This window comes from Amblyomma americanum, chromosome 1 (assembly GCF_052857255.1).
Source record: "Amblyomma americanum isolate KBUSLIRL-KWMA chromosome 1, ASM5285725v1, whole genome shotgun sequence".
Taxonomy (NCBI): Eukaryota; Metazoa; Arthropoda; class Arachnida; order Ixodida; family Ixodidae; genus Amblyomma; species Amblyomma americanum.
This window is the reverse complement of record NC_135497.1, coordinates 398,191,753-398,206,818: the sequence shown is the minus strand read 5'-3', so window position 1 is coordinate 398,206,818 and position 15,066 is coordinate 398,191,753. Positions and strand designations below refer to the sequence as shown.

Below are 15,066 nucleotides of genomic sequence, written 5' to 3'. Positions count from 1 at the left end.
TACGCCCGAGAGCGGCAGTTATACCCGAAGCTTGATGCCACGGAAAGGCGAGTTCGCTAGCTCACATGTACTGCGCCTAGACTTGCTGCCGTCGATAGGGGCCTCCCTTTCGAAAGGAGCCGTCCACAGTGCTCTCGTAGTTAGTTGTGCATGCGCCGGCCGGCACCATTCGCGAAAAAATTTCCGGTACGTGTCTGATGCCAGTACGCGATTTTTTCGCATGTAGGGTGGCACCCAGTTGTGCATAACCGTATTTTCGTTGTGGCTGCATTATTGCTCGTTCATAGCAGGTGTTTGTATGCATGCACAGAATGGAAGATGAGTACATCTGCTGAATTTATTACCAAGTGCCAGAAATCGCTAGCAGAGACCTGCTCTGTGCGGCTACTGCGAAATTTATGATAGCCTGTGGTTTAACACAACAATTCTTGAAAAAAAAAAATAAACAGCAAATGCTCCACTAATGAGTGAGAAATTTGTATCAACCCTGGGGGAAATTTTAGCACTTTTCATTCACAGGCTATACCGAAATGCAGTGTACTTGCTGTTTGGCTCATCTGAAAACAAATGAGAAACAGTCGACGCTTTCTACCAGGTTGTCTCCTGGATAAAGTCTGACAAAACCACCTTTTTTCTGTGTTCCTGCAGAGAGAGGTTTCTACAGAGGTGTGTGTTTTTTTTTACTGCTTGAGGTTTTTGCAAAGTGAGAGCAAGAAAAAGGGCTGTTTGGAGTGAGGACTAATTTAAATTAGCTGGGTCTGAAGAGTTTTGGCAGGTTTTCTTGCAATTACTGTGCAGGAACCTGGCACTAATGTTATTGACATGAAGAAACCACATGGCAAAAAACCAGAATTTTATTCCGCTTTGAAGCCAGGAAAAAGTATTTGTGGTCCTCTAAAAATGTTAATAAGGTGCATTAATTTGTGAAGATTGGCAGAACATCTCTTACCCTTCAGCGAGGTCACACAAGATAATTGTGTCCCAATACCAACCTGCAAGATAAGACAGCAGGGATTACACAAGTTGTAACTTCAGTCAGTGACCATTGCCATTGAGCAGTCATGTACAAGCTGGCCGAGCGTTGTTCTGCTATAGGTAGTAGGCGACAGCCTCCTGGCATCCAGCATTTCAGTGACTGCTTGTGATGATCCACTACGCCAGCAGGAACAAAACAGTTAGGCACATGTTGAACCAATATCAAGTTGCATTTTACTACACTGAATAGCTGTATTGTGGCATTTATTGCCGCCGGTGCCGAACAAGTATGTCTGAGTTAGCAAAACTTCATTCCTTTATGGGGAGTTGATGACGCTGCCCTAAAATTCTGGATCACTTGAGGCTCTTCAGTATGACAGAAAAAATAAAGCAGTTAGGCTGAACTAACACAAACTTGAAAGATGCAGCTGCAGGGATTAAACAAATCGTAGCTTCTACAGCTGATTGAGTTCGCAAGTCCACTTCAAATAAGATTTTACGTCAGCTAAATTAATTTTTTAAATCTTGGGCATCAATGCAAATATGAGGGTTCCATGCCCTACCATATATCAGCCGTCATAGCTAGCTGAGTTGCTAGAGCGCCTGTCCCGGTGAGGCGGTGATCCCGGTCTTGAACCCTGGACAAGGACAATTTTCTCTTATATATCATGCCTCTGTAGAAGTTGTATGGTTTTCCTCTATACCCGTGCGACCACGCTTGGGTGGATGCTCATGAGTACTTAATCTTTTTGTCCAAGTATACTGCGGCTTGGGGGTTCTCCCTGAAACTGAATACACATCGTTCCCAATCCGATTAGATCGCTTTTGCCTTTCATAGGCTAGCTGTCCCGGTTAGCTCGGCTGGTAGAGCGACTGGCCCGGTGAAGCGCAGTTAGGCTGAACTAACACCAACTTGAAAGATGCAGCTGCAGGTATTAAACAAATCGTAGCTTCTACAGCTGAGTGAGTTCGCAAATCCACTTCAAATAAGATTTTACGTCAGCTAAATTATTTTTTTAAATCTTGGGCATCAATGCAAATATGAGGGCTTCATGCAGTAATTATACGCTAGCAGCATATGGATGCATGCACAGTAGACACTTGTTCAGGGAACTGAAATAAGAGAGAAGGTCAGTTTGGCTTATCGAACGCTTAGAAGGGCAAGCTAAAGCAATAAAACTCTAATCATGTCAGAATTGCTACTGCGAATAATAAAATAAACACTGTCACAGAAAAAATAAAAACCATGTTGGAAGCTTGTTGGCAATGCAAAACCTACTTGTGTCAAGGACGAAAAATCACCTCTGAAGATCTGTAATTGGGGTGAAACTTTCCTTTGTAGACTGCCCTGGCATCTAGCTGTCTCCCTAGTATGGCTTTGGATTGAGGTAGTTGGTCTGTTTGCAGTTCGTGCATGGTTAAATGGTTGGACATAGACATCCAACACTGGATACAATATCGTTCAACTAAATTTTGTGAAAGATTGAGCTACGTCTACAGTCTGGTGGAAAGTGTCATAGTCGAGGGCCAACACACTGAACTCCTAGCTATAAATGTGCCTTGTGTCCAATTCTTCACCATCATTGCCCTTCCAATCAATAAGGCCCCAAAAATTGCAACATGCTTACCGCAAAAATGCAGAGCAGGAAGGTGGCAAGAAAAAAAGTTTTTTTTATGCTTACCAAATGGCTATTCAATGAAGCACACTAAGCAAAATGATTAAGTCTTCTTTCGTGCTAGCCTGCAAATTGTCGAGAAATGCAGAAGCATAGCGCTTTTAAGATCATGCAGATACTGTCGTATACCGTATGGTGTGTTCACCACAGTCTGTCGCTAGTAATAATTTCTAGAAGACAGCAATGGTTGCTAAATATGTGGTAGTAGTGCATTGGTTCTTCTTTCGTAATGGCAGATAAGAAGTATGGGAGATTTCAATCTTAAAAAAAAATAAAATGAAGGGAGAGCCTCAGTCCAGCGACCAACGTTCCAACAAGAGGACTTGTCTTTGTCAGGTCAAGTGCGGTCATCATTGGCGGGGGTTATATAGGCCCTTCACTCTAAGGAGGATGGACTGGGGTTATGGTGGGGAGTGGAGTGAGGAGAGTGGGAAGATGGCGCACTTGGTCTTCAAACAGCTCTTGTCTGGCCATGGAGGCTATCACTTACAGGTAGGAGAGAAGCAGGTTAATAGCCATACTGACATGAAAAGAATGCAAAAACAGACCCCCCCCCTTTCAAAAAATATGCAACAGAATGAAAATGAACAATGGCAATAAAACAGCAAATGGTAAAAAAAACTAAAGGAAAAAATGCTATAAAGGAAAGGATAGAGGCGTTAAAGTGGTTATCAAGTTTGCATTCTTTTCCTTTATAATCTACGCAATCCCCAGCATATAGTGCACAGTGGTCTACATACTTTCTAGTGGCTGCATGATTTTTCCTACTCTGCCTTCTTCTGTTTAGTAATATCTGTTTTTCTTTTTTTTTTTGACGAACCAAACATTTTGGTAACTAGTTTTTCCTAATTAAAGTATACGGTGCATGTCATCACATCCTTTGCTGTACATTTTTACCTGTCACAATGGCTATCAAGCCACATTCAAATTTGGGACATGCGGTAAACCCCATACTAACGAGTATTTTCTCTGCAGATGGTAAGAAACTGATCATTGTCTGTTGAACCTTGACTTTCTTTTCTCGACCAGGTTCTCTTTTGGGGCCTTTGGAAAACTGCTGCTGAGTGGTGGAAGAGATTTTGGAGCAGTTTTCCTCTCCTGAGGCTGCATGCTCTCAGCCATGGCCACAACCTTGTCGAGGAGGCGTTTGACGTAGCCTGTGTGAGCATTTCATCTTGTAGCTTGTGCAATATTCACTTTCTTCGTGATCAAATAAACTAGGTGGTGCAAGCTTACCATGAGTGGGTGGCTCCTTTACTGGACAAGCTGTTGGGTCACCATCTGCTGCCTTTGGGTAGCGCACACACCATCGAAGTGTGCCACCCATTGTGCGTGCCTGACCACGTGCACTGTTCTCGTTGTAGTGAAGTACAGCAAGTTGCGTCCTGAAAAAGTTGCATAGGACAGTGTGAAAAGGTGTTACCTTGTAACATATGTAAACAGTCCAACTGTAAAGATCGTGTGACAAAAGAAGGCCACTGATGGGCTTTGAGCACAACACCATGTTAGCAATTAGTGCTTGAAAGCACCATGAGCACGCGTGATGAAAATAGTGGAGAAGCAAAGTACTACTTCTGAAGAGCTATGAGAACAAAGCATCGCCTCAGTTGCCGGGCGGATTGAAAATGAAAATGCAGTGCTTGCATGGTGAACACAGCCGAAACTCTAAATGCCCACAAAGTGTCGGCATGTAAAATCCCTTCCGATTCGGTTGACTGCGTTTTTAATTTCTGTTTAGATGACATAAGAAATGATGCAACTATTGACAATTTCAGTAAGTGTAATTTAAGATGGGCACCTGTTCAGATAGTTGTGGCACGTGCCTACATGCCTTTCACTTTTTCTACAGATGCATGTCTAACATTTGTTTTCTTTAACACAATTGTTTTGTGATATCGATGGCTTCTGACTGTAAAAGTAGAGAATAGAAGACAACAGCTTACCTGGCCCTCATTCCCAAATACGAATAATGGTAGGTCTTCGGTGCAAAATGCACTAGAAGGCTATGAAAATCCTCTAATCCATAGGTTTGATGTCTAGTAGATAGCCGCGGCATGTCTTGCAGAAGGGCCTTAGAATTTGCAATGTCTTGAAGCTTCTGGAAAGCCTTTGATTCTAAAAAGAAACGGCCATTATCATCTCTTTGTAAAGCTCTAAGTGTGCGGCTTGCTGTATGCTTTGCATCAACCAGTTAAAAAGTGTTTCAGTACACCTGTAAATAAACTTGTGTTCAGTAATGCACATCTTATAAGTTTCGATAGTTTTAATAAAAATTGGTATTTGAGGTGCACTGCAATAAATGGTATGGAAGAAACTGAAACAGCCATTATTTACTTAGCTCATGAAGCTTTTCATTGAAATCCTGCTGCACTGCACAGGTTGCTGAAATCTTGGAATCCTGTCTATTATCTCAACAACCATAGGTTTCCAGCCTCTCCATTGCATTCCCTGCCATTTCCTCTTGATTTCTACCAGGATATCATTAACTCGTTTGTTCACTTACCCACTCTGCTCTCTTCATATCATAATGTTACACTTTTCAGTTTCACAGCTTGCAACATTGTACTCAATCTAAGTTCAACTTTTTTTGCTAATTTTGTTTCTGCACCATAAGTGAGTACTGGTAAGATACAGCTGTTGTACAATTGCCTCTTGAGCGATACTGGTAAATTACCATTCATGATTTCAGCATACTTGTTAAATGCACTGGTCCTTATTCTTATCTTGTTTCTTTCACTCTCATGGTCTGGATATGCGGTCATTACCTACACTAATTAGACCTCTTCTCTTCCCACTTTTAATGATTCGCTGCCCATCATAAACCACTGCTCGCTTCAGAGACTGTTGGACGTTTCTTAAGTTCTATGCATAAAGTTTTTACACCCACTGTTCTGCTTTGCCTGTCGAGGTCATCGATAATGCTTTGCAGTTTGTTCCGAGTTCATTTTTCGAAAGCGCTAAAACAAAACGGACAAAGAAGGAACACACATGGACAAGCGCTCATCCCTGTCTGTTCCTTCTTTGTCCATGTTGTTTTAGCGCTTTCGAAAAATGACAAACATGCACCAACTAGCCCGATTCGCCACTGTTCTGGAGTTCCGAGTTCTTTAGCAAGGCAACGTGATGACCAAATTTCATTAACTCTTATCGCCAGTTCTTCTCATTTGAGGTCTGTGAATACCTCCTGTAAACACGCAGTGAATAGTACTCTAGAGATTATGTCTCCCTACCTGAAACCCTCTCTTATTGGAATTTTATTACTTTATATTGTAACGGAAAACAGGGAGACAGGTCGCTAACCAGCAGAATACAGCAAGCAGCCAGCCAGCCAGCGAGAGACACTTCAACGTCTTCGAAGACACTTCAGCGCCACCTGAGAACACCAGGTGGCATTACTCCCCCTCCAAAAAAAAAGAAAAACAAAAGCGGGGTTGCAGTATGGGCAGTGGAAAGAGAAAAAAAAACAGCACAAGCACACAAAAATGTACAAGGGAGGTGGGCGAAGGTGTCCCACGCGAAAACTAGCAGAACACTGAGCGTACTATCCATTACCGCGTGAAGTAGGGTTTCATGCGGACAACGTGCACAACCTCAGAGCGGGGTGGACGACGCTGAGGCTGCACAGTCCCGTCAGGAAGAACTTCGTAGGTCACTTCGGTGACGCGGCGCAAAACTCGGTACGGTCCAAAGTAACGGCACATCAGTTTTTCTGACAAGCCTGGGCGGCGTACCGGGGTCCACACCCAAACTTGGTCTCCCGGATGGTATTCGACGTGCCGATGACGGAGGTTGTAGCGGCGTGCATCCGTGCCCTGCTGCCGCTGAATGTGAAGACGGGCAAGTTGACGTGCTTCCTCGGCGCGCTGAGCGAACTGCTCGGCGTCTGGCGTGAGTGGGTGGTCATCAGTGCTGCATGGAAGCATTGCATCCAGCATCGTCTGAACATCACGTCCGTAGACCAGACGAAATGGTGTAAATCGGGTCGTCTCCTGGGTGGCCGTGTTGTAAGCGTATGTGACGTACGGGAGAATCTCGTCCCAGGTTTTGTGCTGCGAGTCTATGTACATTGCGATCATGTCGGCGATCGTTCTGTTGAGTCTCTCTGTGAGCCCGTTCGTCTGTGGGTGATAGGCAGTAGTTTTGCGATGGTTCGTGTGACTGAGCTCGAACACGTCGCGCATGAGCTGTGCCGTAAACGCCGTACCTCGATCAGTGATTACGTGGGACGGTGCGCCATGACGCAGCACGATTTGTTGCATAAAAAACTGGGCGATCTCAGATGACGTACCTTGCTGCACCGCTTTAGTTTCCGCATACCTTGTTAAATAGTCGGTCGCGACTATGATCCATTTATGACCGTCCGATGACACAGGGAATGGGCCCAGAAGATCGATGCCGACTTGATCAAAAGGCGTCCGAGGGGGTTCAATAGGTTGGAGCAAGCCCGCTGGCTTGAGAGGAGGCGCCTTACGACGTTGGCAATCGCGGCAGCCTCTGACGTAACGCTGGACGGCGTGAGAAAGTTTGGGCCAATAATACGCCTGGCGCACGCGTGCAAGTGTGCGGGCAAAGCCCAAGTGGCCGGAGGTCGGCTCATCGTGACAAGCAAGAAGGATATCGGCGCGGAGATCTGCCGGAACGACGAGGAGGTGCGCTCGGTCAACAGTGCTGGAGTTTTTCTTAAACAAAATGCCGTTCCGGAGACAGAAGGCCGGCAGGTTTCTAGAAAATTGTCGGGGTACGACAGAAGCTCGGCCCTCCAGATAATCAATGATAGGTCGCAGGTCTGGGTCAGCTCGCTGGCGGGTCATTAGGTCTAAGGCGCTGACAACTCCAATAAAACCCCTCTCGTCCTCTATGCTATCATCCGCTAACCCGACGGGCGCGCGAGAGAGTGCGTCAGCGTCTTCGTGCGTCTGGCCAGATTTGTGCACAATGGTGTAATCGAATTCTTGGAGGCGGAGGCTCCATCGGGCTAGGCGCCCCGATGGGTCGCGAAGATTTGCAAGCCAGCACAACGAATGGTGGTCGGTAACTACTTTGAACGGGCGGCCGTAGAGGTACGGACGAAATTTCATGGTTGCCCACATAACCGCAAGGCATTCTTTTTCTGTGGTCGAATAGTTTGTTTCAGCGCGAGAAAGCGTGCGGCTTGCATACGCGATGACCCTTTCCACGCCACCTTGGTGTTGGACGAGTACGGCGCCGAGGCCGACGTTGCTCGCGTCGGTGTGGACTTCGGTTTCAGCCTCTTCATCAAAGTGCGCAAGAACAGGGGATGTTAGCAGTCGTCTGCGCAGCTCGGCAAAAGCCTCCTGCTGCTCGGCAGCCCACACGAACTGTGTATCATTGCGCGTGAGGTGGTACAGGGGTGCGGCAATCTTTGAAAAGTCGGCGATGAAGCGGCGGTAATATGCGCACAGACCCAAAAAACGTTGCACACTTTTCTTTGTTGCAGGAACAGGAAAGTTGGCGACGGCAGCAGTTTTCTCGGGGTCGGGCTTAACGCCATCGGCACTCACGAGGTGACCGAGAAACTTCAACTCTTTGTACCCAAAGTGGCACTTCTCGGGCTTTAGCGTTAAGTCGGCCGATCGGAGGGCATCTAATACTGTCCTCAGGCGTTCAAGGTGTTCGGCAAAGGTTTCGGAAAATACGACATCATCGAGATAAACCAAACAAGTTTGCCATTTTAGTCCAGCGAGAACGGTATCCATCATCCGCTGGAAAGTTGCCGGCGCTGAACATAGCCCAAAAGGTAGCACTTTAAATTCGTACAGTCCGTCGGGTGTCACGAACGCCGTTTTTTCGCGGTCCCGCTCGTCGACCTCTATCTGCCAGTACCCACTCTTTAAATCAATGGAGGAGAAGTACTGGGCGCGACGAAGTCTGTCGAGCGAGTCGTCGATACGAGGCAGCGGGTAGACGTCTTTTTTGGTGATGTTGTTCAGTTTCCGATAATCCACGCAGAAGCGGAGTGTCCCATCCTTTTTCTTCACCAGCACGACAGGTGAAGACCAGGGGCTGCTGGAAGGTTGAATGATTCCATCTGAAAGCATCTCCTTCACCTGCGTTTGGATCGCCTCACGCTCCTTCGGTGAGATACGGTACGGCTGCTGATGGATGGGGCGGGCATCGTCGGGCGTAATGATGCGGTGCTTGAGAAGAGCCGTTTGCCGGACTTTCGACGAAGAAGCGAAACAGGAGGAGTATTCAAGTAGGAGGGCACGTAGTTCTCGCTGTTGAGTCACCGAAAGGTCCGGGCTGATGTCAAGGGATGGGCGCACAGGTCTAACAGCTTCGAACGCGAAACATTCAGAAACCTCCGCTAAGGGGTCGGCGAATGCGATGGCAGTAGCACGAAAAAGGTGCCGGGGCTCGTTAGAGAAGTTAGTCACCAGGAGCTCAGAGCAGCCGTCGCGGAGATGGATGAGACCTCGCGCTGAGCAGATGCCGTGGGTGAGCAAAAGGGACAGGTTGCCCTCTGCGACCGCTGTCCCTTCACGTAGTCCGTCGCAGTGAACACTCACAAAAACGCTGGCGCGTGGCGGAATCCAAACGCTCTCGGCGGATATTCTAAGGGCGGCGCGGCGTGGACAGTCCTCGGAGTAAACATCAGCTTTCTCGGTAGAAAATGTGACAGTGCGCTTTCGGAGGTCAATAATAGCTCCATACTCTCGGAGAAAATCAACGCCAAGGATACAGTCACGGGAGCAGTTCGGTAGAACTAGGCAGCTGACAACAAATGTGGAGCTGCGAATTTGGACTCTTGCTGTGCATAGGCCAAGCGGAGTTACGACATGTCCGCCAGCCGTGCGAATCTGCGTGCCGGACCATGGTGTCATTACTTTTTTAAGAAGCGCCGCTAGCTTTCCGCTTAAAATCGAGAAATCAGCGCCAGTGTCCACCAAAGCACTAACCTTATAGCCATCGAGAAGCACGGGTATATCCAACGAGAATCGATCTCCGAGTTCAGGTACTGCAGTCGTTGCCTTTAAATCGCGGTCGGTCGCTGTTCGCGTTGTCGGGGGGTCTTGTTCGTATCGATTGCCAGCGGCCTCGCCCCCTGAGGTCGCTCTCTTTAGTTTTCCCGGCGGGGACTTGGCGACCGTCTCTGCGCCATCCAGGAGGAGCTTTGGGGCTGTGGCGAAGGTCGGCGTGGTGATGGAGACCGAGACTGCCGCTGGGGAATTGTCGCCATGCGCTGCTGGGCTACGTAGTCCTCGATCTCCCGGGGTCGTTGACCTCTTGGTGGACGGGGCATGTCGATAGGGAACCCCTGCAGCCCAAGCTGTCGATACGGGCACTGGCGATACAGATGACCGGGTTCCCCGCAGTGAAAGCAGAGACGCCGCCGATCCGGAGCACGCCACAGGTCCGTCTTCCGCTGGGGTGATCGTCGATTGTCGATGTAGTACGTGTCGGGGTGTGCGGAAAACAGCGAGCCTTGATTGGACGGAGGAAACTGCGCCGAAGAGGGCGCTGGACGTTGCAAGGCTTCAGCGTACGTTGGACGACGGCACTCCGTTGGTAAAGGCGGCGGGTCAACGGACGGGAACGAAGGTCTCAAGGCTTGAACCTCTTCGCGGACCAGGCTAGCGAGAGAGCCGGCCGTCGGCAGGGGAGCACCGAAAAGCGCCTGGAGCTCTTCGCGCACAACGGAGCGGATCAGGTCGCGGAGAAGACCAGGGTTAGCCCCGAAGGCAGGAAGCGGCTCTGTAAGTGAAGCGGCGAGTACCGGCCGGTCGTAGGTGGTAGACCGCCGCAAGAGCATCTTCTCCATCGTGACCGCCTCCGAGAGAAACTCAGCAACAGTCCCAGGTGGACTGCGCACGAGGCCAGCGAAAAGTTGCTCTTTAACGCCGCGCATGAGATGGCGCACCTTTTTATCTTCGGGCATGGCCGGGTCAGCTCGCCGGAAGAGCCGAGTCATATCCTCCACGTACATGCTTACAGTCTCATTCGGCATCTGAATGCGAGACTGCAAAGCCCGTTCAGCCCGTTCTCGACGATCCGTGCTGGTGTAGGTCTCCAGCAGGCGTCGGCGGAACTCGTGCCATGATGTTAGGGCGTCTTCTCGGTTTTCGTACCAGGTACGTGCACCATCCTCGAGACTAAAGAAGACGTTTCGAAGTTTAGCGGCGTCGTCCCACTGGTTGAATGAGGCCACGCGTTCAAACTCGAGAAGCCAGTCCTCTACGTCTTCGAGCTGACTGCCGTGGAATGGTTTGGGCAGTCGCGGATTCTGCAAGGTGTAGTAGGCAGCAGCTGGCATGACAGGTCGATGGGTGGGTGCTCTGGCAGACTCCAAAAGCCCGTGTTCGGGAGGTAGGCCTTGATTTCTCCGGCTAGCGCGGTGCACGGGGGTGTCCACTAGCGAAGGACTGGAGCCCAGGGTATCCGGAGGAGTATGAGACATATACAGGGATCTTTACCCAGCGCCTACACCAAAATATGTAACGGAAAACAGGGAGACAGGTCGCTAACCAGCAGAATACAGCAAGCAGCCAGCCAGCCAGCGAGAGACACTTCAACGTCTTCGAAGACACTTCAGCGCCACCTGAGAACACCAGGTGGCAATATATCAAACCTAGATGTGCCTAATTATGCTTCGCTAGGGCCTTTCACATATTTTCATTACAAAATGTAACATACCTTCTCTGAGCCACTGCTTCGATTCAATGTCACCGTGCAAGCACGTGGGGAACGATGTCTGGTCGTGTGTGTGGATGTCCCTTATGTGGTTAAGAAGTTACAGCCATTTGGGCACAATGAGTTCTGCTTTGCCTTCGCTGGATGCTGCCGCCCAATACAGATGGTTGCACACAGACTTAATCCAGGGTGCAAGTTCCTTGCAGTTATTTTGTTTTGCAGCTGTGTGCAGTTTCTTGGTGATACCTAAAATGCATTAAAAAAAATAGAACTAATGTAATATATTCCATGAATATTCTAAAAATGACATTTTATCAGCAACCGTAAAGCCGCAGCTGCTAGATACCTTTTGCCATGTGCCACACGTCGAACTCATGGGTGATTGCAGCTTTGTTGTTGCGGAGAAAGCACTTGATCTGTGTATGACGGTCGGTCACCAGCACTGCTACCTTGATGCTCTCACTCTCCAGAAAAGCAAGGCCTTGTTTCAGGCCTTCTAACTCCATGCGACAGCTGCCGCCAGCATCATTGGACTGTAGAATGATAAGTGCAAAGGATATTGAGTGATGTGCAGCGTGTCTACCAATTAAAAAAGAAGTCTGCATGTATTGAAGTCTCTCCTTCCCAGCTGTAAACATTTTTGAGAAAATAAATCTTTATATTTCTAACAATGGTAGTGCTGTGCTGATGCTTCATCTACCAGCACGGGGATTCAAGGCTAAGCCAATGATAATGCATGTGCTGCAGAAAGAAGTCATGATATTTAAATGTTGCATTACAGTTCATTTGGCGGCATTAGTGAGCTATAGAAATTTACAGAACGTTGTTGTAGCAAAGTGGAAACGCACCTGCACGACTTCAAAATGCAAGACTTTGTGGCGTTCAACGTCCAGCAGAGTATACGTGCCATATTTAGCACTAAATCCTGGTGAATCAGCCCGTCCATCTCCAGCAAGGTTCACCTGTTGGCCTTGCAGCTCTTGCAGCAGACTTTTCTGCTCTTCTTTCCAAACCTGAAAAAACAGTGCACATTGAACCTTGACCATGCAAAGAAAGCTGGAAACTTCTTCACAATGACTCCTTACCCTGTCAATTGCAGGCCACAGGTATGAACGCTGAGTTGCAAAAAATGTCCTGTTGCTCACAACCGGTACACCAATTGAAGCCAGCATTCTCAGTGTAGCTGTTGGGTTGCATCCAGAGAAGAGAACTGCTGCGCAAAGCTGCAGGTTGAGGATCGGCTGCTGTTTTTCGACGTACTGATTACACCAGTAAACGAAATGGCCAGATGCACACTCCCCATAAACTTCTAGAAGTGTGCCTTCACACTCGAATCTGACTGTACGAGGTGCGAGGCACTCTGTGCACAGCTGGAAAAGCTTCCAAAGGTACTTCTCCTGCACCAAAAATATTTTGTTGCCGGGTTCATCTGGGGAGTTTCCGACATAATCCTGCGTGGAAGAGAATGGGCAAATTTTCAATCGCCCTGGACAGCCTAAGCACGCTACCTTGCACGAAAAACATTACGAGTGAATGTTTATGGCACCAGATTAAAAGTAAGGCAAACAGGTTTTTATCATACTGTTAATAAATCGCATACTTCTCTTCAAATTCTTCACATGGACTGTAGTCCTCATCATCGTAGTTCTCATCTCCACCTTCGTCTTCTGTGCTGTCATCATTTTCAATGGCCTCTCTTTGGATTGGCATGGTCGTTTGAGTGGCTACATTTATCATGGGGCTGCCAACCTGAATGCCTAAAAATCATGTGATATGTGCAGCTGCATTTAGTAGTTACCACTGCACGCAACATAGAATATGCGGAAATTTTAGTACAACTGAAAACCTCTATAACGCTTTGCCCCCTTCCCCGTCATTATTGTACAAATGCATGCATCAAAAATGTACGCTGATTTTGGAGGCACATACCGATAGATACAGTGTGTGGTTTTGTCTGAGAGTGGTGTGATGTCATGCTTCTTTTCACACATGCCTGTACAGCTGTGCTTTTTGACGCTGGCCGCATCGTTGCTTGGACAGACTTGTGTCTTCCCTCACAAGGCTCTGTCAGTTTGACCTCCAGCGTTGCATCATGTGCTGAATCTGCAATAATGAGCAGGTTATTATATAATGTGTAAGGCGTCAATGCCTTGCATTACTCTGCTTGCTGAAGATTGGTCATTACCAGTGAGAGTAAGGATACTTAGTGAATTTTTCATGCCGAAGTTTTCATGTGGCATTGCACAGAGATCTGCTCCAGCTTCTGTAGTGACATCTGCAGCACAGACAGACATAATTTGATGCACAGTATAGGCATGCACAACTAAATGTTCAGACTTAATGTACCGTCATTACCTGTTGAGCTACCAGAGGGACTGCCCAATTTTGGATCAAGTTTTTCCACGCTTGATCCTTCTCCAAGCAGTTCTGCAAGGACCTGAAAGGATAAAAAGCGTACTGGATTACTGAATTGCTCTTTACTGAAATTTTTTCTATCAAAGCAAGAAAACCGCGTACGCGAAGTCTTTCTCGGCTGTTAGGTGATCATCGAAATGTATGTTTACATCGTAAGAATACTATGACGCCTGCCGACTTGTCGCATTTGCATAACCACATCAGAATTGGACAGATTTAAAAACTGTGAAGCTATCGGTTAGGGACATAGGGGAACAGCGAGGCGCCAGTGCGCATGCGCAGGACCATTACCATTATAATTGCCCGTCCCGTCTGCACGCGAGGAATAATCAGCAGTGTTTCATTGATGAGTTAACCTTGTGTTTGGCGCATGATGGCCTTAGTTGCCTATGTGCCATAAAACACAACACAACACACTCATTGATGAGTTAAGTGACGTTTAGCGCAAGGGTCTCTATAGCATATCCCCTTGCGCGAGAAAAGGAAACCCGAGTACAGCCGCGCGGCGCTGTGCGTGTACCATCGCGGGATCGCTCTCCGCGTGCGCTACTCGCGGTCAACGCTTCATGCAAAGCTCCACACGCAAATGAGACCAGAATTGACGCAGAGTAATGAATTTAAAATCGGAAGTAGAAGCACTCACCTCATGTTTCCTACTTTTAGCAAATGCACTTCTTGGCGGTGGTGACATGCTTCTTTTGTGCAAAAATAGTGAAGGAACCGCGTCATGGTTCAGCCGTGCCCCTTTGACAGAAATCCCTAGCGATCGCATAGGGACAAGCTCTGCATGTAGTCGCTGTCACGAAAGTGCTTCGAGCAGAGTACGCTTGCTTTGGTCGGCTTGAAATTCTCCCTCTTCACAGCAACGACCCACTGCGCTGCGAGGTTTTGATCTTTCGGGAAAGTGTGGAAGACGACATCGTCGCGGCCGTAGGTGCTCGTACACCCGAACGCACAGCAGTACCTCATGTTAGATCGGCTGCACGTGGTCGGATGCTCAAAACTTGGCTGAAACACTTTGGGATTACGACCACAACGCAGGCAACACGAGGAACAACGCGCGCTGAAAGCACGTTCGGGTCACTCAGAGGGTCTCCGGCTCCTCAGATTGACGTCACAAGGGCCGACAAGGAGGAGGTTTTCCTCTCTGCTGTTCTCTCCTGCGCTCTCTCGGGACGCGGGAGATTTGAACGGCGCGCATTCAATCTATGATTGTGGCGGTGCTTTTGCAACAACTGAAAAAATAACTTTACAAGCATGATCAACAATGAGTATACTTCAAAAGCCTAGAAGGTTAGCAGATTTGAAATCCGCCTCAGTCTCCCGTCTCCCTTTAAAGGGAGACTGA

General features: G+C 48.0%; 2 protein-coding genes across 2 annotated transcripts in view; one reads left to right on the top strand and one right to left on the bottom strand.

The window, feature by feature from the left end:
- The window catches only part of LOC144102137 (anaphase-promoting complex subunit 10-like), a 66,680-nt gene that overhangs the window by 20,312 nt on the left and 31,302 nt on the right, over positions 1–15,066 (top strand). The gene's annotated exons all lie outside the window — the stretch shown is intronic.
- On the bottom strand, positions 3,895–12,940 carry LOC144123549 (uncharacterized; the record flags this gene model as incomplete). The annotated part of the gene is made up of 6 exons (XM_077656369.1): positions 12,923–12,940; positions 12,389–12,754; positions 12,152–12,316; positions 11,657–11,836; positions 4,595–4,767; positions 3,895–4,036 (listed from the first exon to the last, which is right to left on the bottom strand). Coding segments are annotated over exons 1-6 (1,044 nt in total), but the record flags the coding sequence as incomplete, so codon positions are not given.